Below are 12,580 nucleotides of genomic sequence, written 5' to 3'. Positions count from 1 at the left end.
TTTTAAAACGCTAGTGCCCAGATCATAAGAAGTAATAGTTCTGCTCTATTCCGTGCTGGTCAGGCTGCAAGTGGAGCTATATGGCCAGTTGTGGGGTCACATTTGAAGGAGGAAGAGGGTGACCAGGAAGATGAGTGGTTCAGAAACCATTTCGCGTGAAGAACCGCTGAAAGAGTTTGGTATATTTAGCTTGGAAAAAAGAAGGTTTGGTGAGCGGATGGTGGAGGGGGGCAGCTAAAGAGCTGGACTAGAACCAATGGCTGGAAAACTGCAGGGAAGTAGGTGCCGGCTAAACTGTAGGATAAACTTCTTAATAGGAAAAGCTGTTTAACGGCAGAACAGACTGCCTCAGTGTGGGAATGTCGAGGAAGGTAGGAGAGGATATATTGTGTTTTGATATTATCCCTCCTCACTCACGCTAGTGAGTGAACAGCAGAGCACATTCCCTTTGCAACTTATCGGGAGCAAGTTGATGAATCGTTAGAATCCTTTAATTAAGCAGTCCAGTCTGGCTTGTTCCTGGTAAGTTTTCCTTTCATTTCCCTCTTAAAATAATAACAACACAACACAGTCTTCTTTAAAAGTAAGAATAAAGTTTTACTCACATTCAGTTCACAGCAGTGATCTGAAGGCAAGCTTTATCTTGTGGTTACAGTGAAAAGAAGTCTGAGCTACATCTCAGACTTTCTGCTTGTGGGCTCCATCCTTTGTGAAGGTTGAGCCATGCGCTGGCTGAGAGCCAGGAGAGCAAGAGCCCAAGAGAGAGATGGTTGCATAGCCAACCCTTTTATCTGGTCAGCTAGGATCATGCCCATCTACCTGGTCACACACAGGGAGAGGAAGCTCCAGAGCAGGTATGACAGGAAGTCCTCCCTGTCTGGAGCCACATTCCTCTGTGTGTCCATTCTAGGCAACAGGAAAATGTTGTACTTGACTGCTCTCCCACAATCAGGAATGGTGGGCTCTCCTTTACTGGAGAGGCTAAGGGCTAGCCATCTAGTTGCATCGTGTATTGCAGATCCTGCTCTAAGCAAGGAGTTAAGACTAGTTGACTTCTGAGGACCCCATGATTCTGGCAAAAAACACACACAACAAAAAACAACCCAACCCAATGACAAGGCAAATTAAACACTGTATTACAGCCACCATGATACAGGAACAGCCGCGTCAAAGCTGCGTCTCTGCCTTCGTACCTCCTCATAGTATTTCCGCTCCTCCTCTTCAACTTCCTTTTGTGCCTTTTCCCATTCTTCTTTCAACTTGTCCTGCTCCTTCTGATACCTTTCCTGCAGAGAGTTCCAACACAAGCTGTTAACTCGGGAATTACGGGAGGAGGGAAATTGTTTTCTCATCTGGGTCCAAAGAAGAGCTCCAAATGAATATTTATTTGGAAAAGCAACTGCTCTTTGATCAGTAAAAGAAGAAGAAGCGAGACTCGCTAGAATCGAGGATTCCTTCAGAACTAAAAAGCAATAAAAAAGATATTTGAAAAACCTTAAAATTTAACATAAAAAACCCCCAGGAGTTGCTACCCTTCCTCTTCCATAATGCCTGGTTCACCTTTTGACATTTCATTTGCCTGCGTTAAAAGATTTGGAATGGGAGTTGAGGAAAGTACACTACAATGGCACAATGAGGGACAAAGTTTATTGACTTACGCACTGAGGAAAGAGAAACATGGAAAAGGGAGGAAGCAGGAAAACTGATACAGGGAAGAACAGAGAAGGCGAAGGATATACAGAAAGTTGCTTATCTGTTTGCTATGCATTCGGACATCTCTTATGATATTGTAAACAAATTTTACGTGATGGTTCCTGAGATCAAGTAGCAGGTTTTTGTCTGTGTTTGGATAAAATGGGCTACGATTTGGAATCAAGATGGTGGACTGAACCTTTCAAAATTGCACTGATTGTAAGCGCTGATTTCAAAACTGGACTGATTTTTTTGTTTCTCCGTTTCTCAGAATTCCCAAGAAACTGTGGGTATGAGGGTGCTAGTATAGATGCAATAGTGGGTGATAAAGATGGTACTCAGGTATGAAAAAAACTGAAAAGCTTTACTTTTCACAAAGTTTTACTGCCTTAGTCCTTCCTCCTCCAATGACTATAACATCAGCTACAGTTCTATGAGATCTTTTGGTGTGGGCAAAGGATAAGACTCAGTGCTGTAAGGAAAATCATCTAACTTTTAGAAATACCCACTAAAATTAAAAATAAAATGAAATGAAATCTCCCTAAGCTAGATAATATATTTTCATAGTCCCTCGTTCAACTTCAATTTTATATTCATCTGAAATCATAAGGCAGCATGGCTATGACATGTTTGATTAGCAGCTGATCAAACTTTGATTGCTATCTGAAACAAAATCCATTCTCAGCCATAAAACAGAAGAGAAAGGAGGAGGGAGGGAGGGAGGGAGGGAGGGAGGGAGGGAGGGAGGGAGAAATAACAAAAAAATCCACTATACTTGGAAACATGGGATATACATTTTCATTTGGCTAGGTTTGCATCCGAGTTTAACTGAGGTTCATAGATATATTGACTTTGGCAGTAATCTAATCAGGATAAACTGCTGCCAGTAAAATTTTAATGAAAGATGAAGAACTATGTCAGCTTATAAGATAAACAGACAACGTATAAAGGTCTTAAGTGGAGAAGATGACAACTAGCCAAGTAGTTGATTGTTCTAGAGTGGAATTATTTTCTAAAAAATATACCCATTCTCAATGAATACCTATTTTCTGAATTAAAAAAGGAACCCTTCAAATCATATTCACTTCCCAACATCCCTATGCCTAGCCTTTAAAATGTGTATCATTAAAATGCATATCATCAACACCACTATGTTGCACTTCTGATGAGAGTTTTATATGCTTTTCTCTTTCATGGAAAAATCTGGGAGCCAGTCAGGGTTTCTAGATGAATGGGGAGTCAAAGGATTATGTGAATAATAAGGACATGTGGCTCAAGTTTTAAGGAAAACTTCTCAACTATGGAAAGGTAGGCTTGGGAGAAATTTCAGAAGCCACGACAGTCCTCGAAAACCAGGTAGGATACAAATGTAATAAACAAATAAGGATGGGAGGTACCTGAAGCACACGCTCCTGTTCATGTTGCCATCGTTCTTGTCGCTTACGCTCCTCCTCTGGGTCCCAAGACCAGCAACCAAAGCGCTGAAATAAAGTTGAGGGATACCGTTAAAGGCTAGGAATACATACCAGAAAACAAGAAGTTCCACGCTGCTTTCAACGTTTATTACTTTAAAACAGACCCACCCACACAACCACAAAACCAAATATATTCTGAAGATGTTTAAAATAGTCACACAGAGACCAAAAAAGCCTGAAGCGTTTTCTTTGGGAATAATAGGGACAGAGGTCCCCCAAAAGTTGGTTAAATTGTTTATGTATGCCACGGCCGCATCCAGAACCCTGTTCGCACACAAATGGAAAAAAGTGCGGTGGTACCTCGGCTGTCGAACACAATCTGTTCTGGAAGACTGTTTGACTTCCGAAACGTTTGACAACCGAGGCGCAATGGGAAGTTGGCAAATTCCATTGAGAAAATGGAAAAACGCGCCTTGGAAGCCGTTCGACTTCCAAGGCGTGTTTGAAAACAGAAGCATTCACTTCTGGGTTTTCGGCGTTCGGGTTCCAAATCATTCAGCTTCTGACATGCTTGAAAACCGAGGTTCCACTGTACCAATGGCAGAGGAGTGGACTTTGAAATTACTGGACTATGTGGAGATGGCGAAAATATGAGGGGAGGGGAAACCCCTCAAATATATTCATACATACACATCATCTCTATCCAGTAAGGGACAAGGAAAGTTCTACCCATGGAAGTTGGCTTCTGCGTGTGCAACCAGCGTGGGGACAAATATGACCAGAATGCAATTTCCACTAGCCCCATTGTCATTGTTCAAGATGTGGACCCATATATGTCTACGTCAATAGAGGAGTGCTGGGACCAATCGATACAAATGCACCTTTGCATTTAATGTGCAGATTTCTTAAAATGTAAACAGCATCAGTGGGGGGGGGGGCAGATGATAATAGGGTGAGAACAGGCATGGAGGGGGAAATATAATCCTTTTCTCCCTTGCTGTGTTCTTGCGGAAAATTCCTCCTCAGAAGGTGGTATTGTGAGAATGCCCCACTGGTGACAATGCCCTGATCCCATTAATTCCCACTGATCCTATTTGCGCTTTTAAAATAACTGCTTATTAAATGGAAAGATGCACTGAGTGCCACGTGTAGTTTGGCCATCAACAATATTTTTAAAAACTGTGTCCTAATTAGGGCTGGAAAAAGCATTCGACTTCTTTGTTTTCTTCTTTTGATCTGACACATTCCAAATGTTGTGCTTTCTAGGCACACAGAACGGAAGAAAAATGCGGAAAATAAATTAATTAATTTAAGGCTTGGGCAAGCCAGCCACATAAGTAATTCACAATTAAGTCTGGGAACAAATAAAAGATCTCGATACTTTTCACAAGAGAAAAAAACCCCATAACTTACATTTGATTTGTCACTGTTGTCAGTGCCAGCTGCATGGAGAGAAGAACAATTGCAATTAAAAATGCCAAAACATAAGCTTATTTTTTATATGAAAGGCATCATTTATTTACATGTATTTTTACGCCCTGCCCTCCAACCTTGAAAAGGTTTCCAACGCTAACAATTTAAAACCGACAAGTTAAAACTGCAGCCATTAACCTCAGATTTTGGCAGGTTCTTGGGCAAGATGTCCTCATCTCCCTGAATGGGCTTTTGCTTCCTTTCAGCTCTCTCCCCCTCCCCTTGCCCTTGCCCTCTTAGGGATGCTTAAGGATTTCACACTGCCTACACCAAGGGTCAGCAACCTTTTTCAGCCATGGACCGGTCCACCGTCCCTCAGACCATGTGGTGGGCTGGACTATATTTTGAAAAAAATAATGAACAAATTCCTATGCCCCACAAATAGCCCAGAGATGCATTTTTAATAAAAGCGCACATTCTACTCATGTAAAAACATGCTGATTCCCGGACCGTCTGCGGGCTGGATTGAGAAGGCAATTGGGCCGCATCTGGCCCCCAGGCCTTAGGTTGCCTACCCCTGGCTTACACTATTAAGCAGGTCCTCAGATTTCACCCTTCTCCAAAATTTGAAATGCAACTCTGAGCTCAAGACACATGCCGAAGTACATTTAAAAATCAGCATTTCAGGGTAACTGACATACCAAAAAAGTGTGATTCTTTGTGCAGGTTTTCTCTCTCTTTCTAAATGTGCATATTGATGGAGAAATGCGAAAGAACAAAGGTGTGAATGAACTCATGAGAAACTGGCACAGGCTGGAAACTGACTTATCCATCTATCCCTATTTGCCCCAGGCCCAATGTGCTGCAGAATACCGTATTTTTCGCTCTATAAGATGCACCTTTTCCCCTCCAAAAATTAAGGGGAAATGTGTGTGCGTCTTATGGAGCGAATGCAGGCTCCATGGCTTCAGCATTGCTTTCGCTGAAGCCTGGAGAGCGAGAGGGGTCGGTGTGCACTCCCCAGGCTTCAGGGATAGCTGCCCGAAGCCTCTGGAGCGCAGTGGGAGCTCCAGCTGCGTCCAGAGGCTTCGCGTTTCTTTCGCAACTGGAGAGGCGCTGCACAGCTTTTCCTCTCTGTGCAGCGCCCTTTCAGCGAAGCGGGAGGAGAAACGGAAGGGGCTCCTTTTCTCCTGCCACTTCGCTGAAGGAGCACTGTGCAGAGAGGGAGAGAATTGTTTTTTCTTGTTCTCCTCCTCTAAAACTAGGTGCATCTTATGGTCGGGTGCGTCCTATAGAGCGAAAAATATGGTAAGTGCCCTTTCTCTGTGATCCTGTCACTCACTGAGCTTGGAGAGGACAGGTGACAGCAACAGCAAATAAGGGGGGTGAATAGCAAGGCCAATGGGCTCAGGGTCAGAGGTAAGTCGCCTGCTTAGCAGTTGCCCAGTTCCATCAATTCCTGACGCCAACGTCTTTAGGATGAATCCATGCAGAAAAAGATATCAAGATTCTACAAATCTTTCTTTAATAATCTGCAACTTTTTAGAGAGAGAAAGCCCCTGAGAAAGCAGACAGACAGACCTTCCACCAACCTCTATGCAGATGGAGAAAGGACAACATCAGCATTAAGTCAACTTTAGGTTCTAAGCTACTGCTGGCTACCAACGGCTACTGCTTTTGGCCATATCTGAATGCCGCATGCTATCTAAGCTCTATTTCCCCCCTACGCTGAGCCATGTGGGGAAAGGGAATGTGTCACTCCAGTGCCACAGTTACCAAGAGAGCTCTTGCCATCTTTGGTGAGACGGTTTTGATCTCGACAGCTTCGCGGTATTATGGAGCGAATTGACAAAGTAGATGGTGGCATTGCTCTGTTATACATGAAAGGCGAGCTCTTTGCCAACTATGCGACTGGGAAGGCACTCTCTACGAAAGCAAGGAGGATGGGCAAAGATACTAGCTGTGGACACATTCTAGAAGACACCTATGGGGCGTAGCAAGAGGGCAGGCAGCCGCATCCGAGGCCGACACTTTACCTGACTGTGAGAAAAATTGGTAGCGCCGCCAGGAGTTCCGAACCTTAAGCGGAACGCTGGGGCTGTTGGGCGACTCTAGAATGGACGGCAGGCCGGGGGCAGGGGGACAGAACAAAACAAAAGACACAACACTGTGAAAGGTAAGCAGAGACCAGAGAGCAACCAAGAGACTCAGGAAGATGATTAACAAATCTTGTGAAAGTGGGCTGGTTGGTTCTAGCTTCCCATGGAGATCAAGCGAGGGCCAGGGAAGATGGAGCAAGCTTGTTTTCTCCCGCCCTGGAGGCCAGAATCTGAACCAATGGCTTCAAGTTACAGGAAAGAAGATTCCAACTAAATATCAGGAATAACCTTCTGATGGTAAGAGCTGTTTGACAGTGGAACAGACTCTCTTAGGAAGCAGTGGAGAGGTGGTGGACTCTCCTTCCTTGGAGGTTTTTAAGCAGAGGTTGGATGGCCCTACTCGAGTGTAGGCTCAACTCCTGACACACCTGTCATGTATTTGAGATTCAAGGGTTTGGACTCGATGACCCTCGAGGTGCCTTCCAACTCGACAACTCCATGATTCCATGTTTGAAAGCAACTAGAAAATGGCAAAACTAATACTGTCCTAGTGCAACATGGATCCTTGATGTGTTACTCTCATGATTGTTTTGATTGCGATTGGGCTGCTTTACTTATATTTCGCAGCCCATCTTAGGCCCAGAATGATGGGAGAAAAGGAAGGGGCAAAATGAAGACTGAACAAATAATAAATAAACAAATGGTTTCCATGGTGCTTCTTGCTGAGGGTCTGAAGGCACTCTACAGTCCCTGTTCGCCCAGTACTTCAGTCTACAGAAGTCTCCTCCTCCCACCTGCCTGCTGTCAGTGAAGGAACGGTCCTAGGAAAAGGTTTCAGCCTTTTCCAGGGACAGTCCTCACACTTCTGATTGCCTGTTCTGCTTCTGAATAGAGGTTAAGAATACCAGAGCAAGGGTGAGCTTGGTTCAGTGCCTCCAGACTGCTGGAAGATCACAATGCCATTGTGATTCAGCTTTATTCTGCCATTGCCAACCATGGGAGAATTCTACTTGGGGACATAAGGAACACCAACTCCTTTCTTCATGAAAGCCAGCAAGCAAGTGAACCAACCAAGAAGTCCTCAGGTAACTGGAGTCTCCCCCCACCTCAAACTCAGAAATTATCATAAAGAGTTTTACAACAAGCCAACTTCAAAACTTGTCTTGTGATCCTGGCTTGTTCTGAAGCTGTAAACCATGGTTCCCCCAGTTTGGATGAAAAATAAAACTGTGGTTAGCGGGAGACTTCCTGGTTTGTTTGCTCCTGACATGGAGAGGAGAATGAAGAGGTTGTGTGTGTGGTCAAAAGGCCTGCCATAACTTGTTTTGTTTTTTTAAAAGCAAAAGTATGATGTTACAGACTTGTCCTCTACCCCTCTGGCAAATGTTCAAGGATGCACTGAGACTACACCCCTAATTCTTCTTCCCTCCCCACTTCCTGTTTCGTTTACCTTGTGGGGCAGAATTCTGCAAAACCACTTGGCTCCTCTCGGGGATTATCTTCAAAAGTGGAAATATGATGCCTCCATCTTGCACAGGGGCTTCCAAAGTCTCTACCTAGGCCAATTTTTGAAGACTAGAATCAGTTCTAAGACAACAAAATAGAATACAAAATATAGACCCTCCTTTTTAGCACTGCCTATCGATGGATTTCTTAGCTGCACTAATTAAGCAGTCTAGGCTGTATCAGGTAAGCAGGATATTCTGCCTAACTTGCATTTATTTATTACGGAATATATGGTCTACTTTTTCTAACCAAACAGATGTACTGAAGTGGCTGGAAGTCCTAAAGACAGACACATGGAAATCATAAAACAGCTTGTCTGAATAGAATTGCTTTAATTTGTTTATGAAAACAAATGAGGACATCTAAACATTATTATTTTTTTGCTTGTTTGTTTGCACTGGCTGACATAATTCACAATGCATTTTCCCTTATCACCTCCTTCCTGTGTAGTTACAGTCCTACCTCTGTCCGAACAGGAATATATTAGACTAAATTCCTGGCTCTGCAGATACATAAATGAAGCTTGCTTTTTAATCTTCTAAATCTATTTGCAAGCTAGAACTGACAAACAGAAAATTCTTCTTTCCCTTTTTGTGCGAACGCTTTCCCATGAGGGTACACATCTCCTTGTGGGAAAGATGAGCACATTCCAGCTTCAAATGGTGGAAATGCAAAACGAAAACCAGCTGTGTATCTTGCATTTTGCTGGTCAGCCTAGACAAGACGCAAAATGTGTCATTAGGAACTATTCTGTACTCTCAAAAAAATTAATAATAGCTACATATGGGCCCTGTTCTCTAGCGGCAGCTAGACTGGTGACTGGGAGTGGCCACCAGGACCATATAACACCAGTCGAGGGTCTACACTGGCACCCAGTTCTTTTCCAAGCACAATTCAAAGTGTTGGTGCTGACCTTTAAAGCACTAAATGGCCTCGGCCCAGTATACCTGAAGGAGCGTCTCCACCTCCATCTTTCCAGCGTCGAGGGCCTTCTGGTGGTTCCCTCACTGAGAGAAGTGAAGTTACAGGGAACCAGGCAGAGGGCCTTTCTCAGAGGCCCTTGCATCAGGTGTCAAGGAGATAAAGAACTGCACAACTTTTAGAAGACACCTGAAGGCAGCCCTTTATCAGGAAGTTTTTAAACATTTTATTAGGTTTTTATATGTGTTGGAAGCTGCCCAGAGTGGCTGCAGCAATCCAGCCAGATGGGTGGGATATTATTATTATTATTATTATTATTATTATTATTATTGCAGTGTGTGGCAAGGGAAAGTTTCCCTCATTTGTATTGTTGAAGAGCAGTGAAACTGAAGGGACAGTGCTGCTTGGTCTGCTGTTTTCATCTTGATTAGCACAGAAAAGAAGAATATGTTTTCACACTAATAGCAGAGTTCAGGAGGGATTTTTATTGGGATTATGGCATTGGATGGAAGAATTGACCTTCCCAATGAAAATCAGCTCCCTCATGCCTGTTATCCGATAGAAAAGAATACCCTGATATAGTTTTTAACCGATGCATTGAGCCTCATATCTAGCGTCATCCTCAACTACGTTTTAGTGCATCACACTACCTTCTGGATAACTGGTGCTTCTACATCCTTCAGTTGCCCCCTTTCAAGTTTCTTCGGCTCCTCATTTGAGCCCATTTCCTTGCGATGATTACTGAGGAAAGAGTTCGTGATGGAAGAGAACTCCGCCATGGCCACAGTGGGGCTGGCACGGGAAACAGTTGTGCTGAATTCTTTGTGGTCTGAAGAAGGATTGGGGGAACAAGGGAAAAGCAAACAAAAATCAATCAGGACGATTAAATAAGAAAGAGAAGTGCAGCCTCATGTCAAGAACGTTGAAAATGTTATCCAATGAAAAGACACACAGAAAACATATTCAGAAACGTTTATCTGAGCATATACTGTTGCTTTGTTTTAATTCTCATTTTATGTAACTGTTGCATGTCGTGTGTATAAGTGTGTGTAGACACACAGAAGAAGAATAATCCAGTGCAGACGATGGCCACTATTTCTAGAAAGCAGAAAGAATAAACAGGCCCACAACTTTTAGCCAGTTAGAAACAGTGCTTTTTTTCCTTAAAAAAATGTTTAGGGGTACTCTCATTTTTCTTCTCATACTGAAATACTGTCCCTCAATGAGACCAAACTTAGATTCACAAAAGGTTTAGGGGTATGCGTACCCCTTTGTCCCCCCCCCCAGGAAAAAAAGCACTGGTTTGAAATATGAAGCTGACTAAAGTCATGCCCCAAATTATTGGACAATATGCTCAAAAGATGCAGTATAACTTTAATATAAATACTTTTGCAGCATCTAAAAGGAGGCATTCTACCTACTCTCACATAGAAAGGAATGCCTCTCTTACGATGGTTCCCACTACAAAACATACCTGCAAAGGATAAAAACAAAATATTGCATGCCTCTTCCTTCATAATTTATTGATTTATCCACACATAAAGGTAAAGGTAAAGGTACCCCTGCCCATACGGGCCAGTCTTGACAGACTCCGGGGTTGTGCGCCCATCTCACTTAAGAGGCCAGGGGCCAGCGCTGTCCGGAGACACTTCCGGGTCACGTGGCCAGCGTGACATCGCTGCTCTGGCGAGCCAGAGCCGCACACGGAAACGCCGTTTACCTTCCCGCTGGTAAGCAGTCCCTATTTATCTACTTGCACCCGGAGGTGCTTTCGAACTGCTAGGTTGGCAGGCGCTGGGACCGAGCAGCGGGAGCGCACCCCGCCGCAGGGATTCGAACCGCCGACCTTTCGATCGGCAAGTCCTAGGCGCTGAGGCTTTAACCCACAGTGCCACCTGCGTCCCTCACATACATAGCTTTAATAATTAAAAAGCTAATAACTAATTTAAATTTCGTTCCCATTTTCCCCCACTCTTAATCTCAGGGTTGGAGGTTCAAGCCCCACATTGGGCAGGGGGTTGGACTAGATGACCCTCGGGGTCCCTGGAGGGTATCATACTGGTTGACCTGCTGTTGAAAGTAATGTGGGGGTTTTTAAATCAAGTTTTATGTGTTATATACTTTCCAAGTTATTTTCATGCTTTTATTCTGAAAAACATCGTAACCCATCAAAAGCCTTTTAAAACCCAGGCAAAAACAAACACGATGTTCACTGCTGTAAACTGCTTAATTACAAGTTAGCTTTCTTTCACGAAACCTCTAGAGGACACTGTTCATGTATGTGTATAGACAAAAAGCCCATATAATATTCCTTAAAGCAACAAACCTGGAGACAGTCTTTCCGAATCGGTTTTCTCATTTTGGTTGATTGATTTAGCTTCTTCCGTCAAGGTGCCCTGCAGAGAACATTTATATTACTGTCGATCCACAGGCAGAACAAATACAAAATTGCAAATGGGAATGAAGAAAACATCAAACTTTGGTTTGGTTTTCCATCACAGAACAATATTCCAAACTTTTATATTGGCCACGCTTCCATGCCACACTAAACCGCAACTGAGTGCAATGCAATCGAGCCCTCGTGAGCCACAGTAAGCCCTTGGCTTGCATATTGTATACCCCTTTCCGCCCTTCCACCTGTGTGACTAGAAAAGAGAAGTTTGGAAGCGTTTGCTTCTCCATGGTTTGTCGTTTTGTATGAAATTACAAAGTATGCTTACCCTTTACTCTGGTTCGTTTGAAGAAAATTTGAAACCATTCTTTTAATTTGGCCTTTACAAAACAAAACAAACTATAGTTCTGTTCATCTTGCAAGAGACTAGCAAGGACCGCCGACTCTGGCTGCAGTTTATCCCACCTACGTAGAGGACCAGACGGCACTGATTGGCCGGCCGAAACAGTCCCTAAGAGGAGGCCTATACAAAGTCCACCAGTTTGGCCATTTGCTGGCAGGCAAGCACCAAAACCCTTGCCCCTTCACTGGATCATTGCAGGGCCCATAGATCGGCCAACCATTTAAGGTAAGCAGACTTCCCTGTGAATGGCTCCCATGTAGCACAGGATTCCATCTAAATGACCTTAATTACACTAATTTTATTTCCTTGCTAAAAAAAAGTAAAAATTATCCTACCCCTCAACCAAGTCCCCAAGAGCATCTTACAAAAACCAAGAATGCAATACAGTTAAAATGTAAGTGCCATACAAATGTTTATTTTTGAAATCTCAAATATGATCTAACCCATGTGAAAAGAGGCTCTTTCCTCCCAAATTGACATCCCACGTAAAAGCCCAAGTCATTGGCCCATTTCGAGTAATTAACATTAGGTCTCCCATTCTCCCCATGTCCCCCCCCAAATCTGCTCTGTAAGGGTTGCCCAGTTCCCAGAGCTGAATTTGAGGGTTCCTTGCACTGTGTGCATGGAACTCTGTTGCATCAGCAGAACTGTGGCGTTGGATATGCCCAGCTGGTGGGATCTGCTGACAAATAAGCTGCCATGTGGCTGGGGAAGCATTAATAATAATAATAATAATAAT

General features: G+C 43.6%; 1 protein-coding gene across 10 annotated transcripts in view; it reads right to left on the bottom strand.

Annotated features, from left to right (window-relative positions):
- Positions 1-12,580, bottom strand: part of LIMCH1 (LIM and calponin homology domains 1) — a 217,692-nt gene that overhangs the window by 17,508 nt on the left and 187,604 nt on the right. For 9 of the 10 annotated variants that reach the window (XM_079989578.1, XM_079989581.1, XM_079989580.1 and 6 more), the window contains 6 exons: positions 11,373-11,442; positions 9,697-9,875; positions 8,070-8,175; positions 4,521-4,549; positions 3,090-3,173; positions 1,194-1,286 (listed from right to left, as the gene is read on the bottom strand). In XM_079989578.1, the coding sequence (XP_079845704.1) occupies positions 1,194-1,286; positions 3,090-3,173; positions 4,521-4,549; positions 8,070-8,175; positions 9,697-9,875; positions 11,373-11,442 (561 nt within the window). The remainder of the gene's footprint in view (positions 1-1,193; positions 1,287-3,089; positions 3,174-4,520; positions 4,550-8,069; positions 8,176-9,696; positions 9,876-11,372; positions 11,443-12,580) is intronic. The other variant, XM_079989583.1, reaches the window with a different exon arrangement.

The sequence above is a fragment of the Podarcis cretensis genome, assembly GCF_951804945.1.
Source record: "Podarcis cretensis genome assembly, chromosome: 9".
NCBI lineage: Eukaryota > Metazoa > Chordata > Lepidosauria > Squamata > Lacertidae > Podarcis > Podarcis cretensis.
This window is presented reverse-complemented; position numbering and strand designations above follow the sequence as displayed.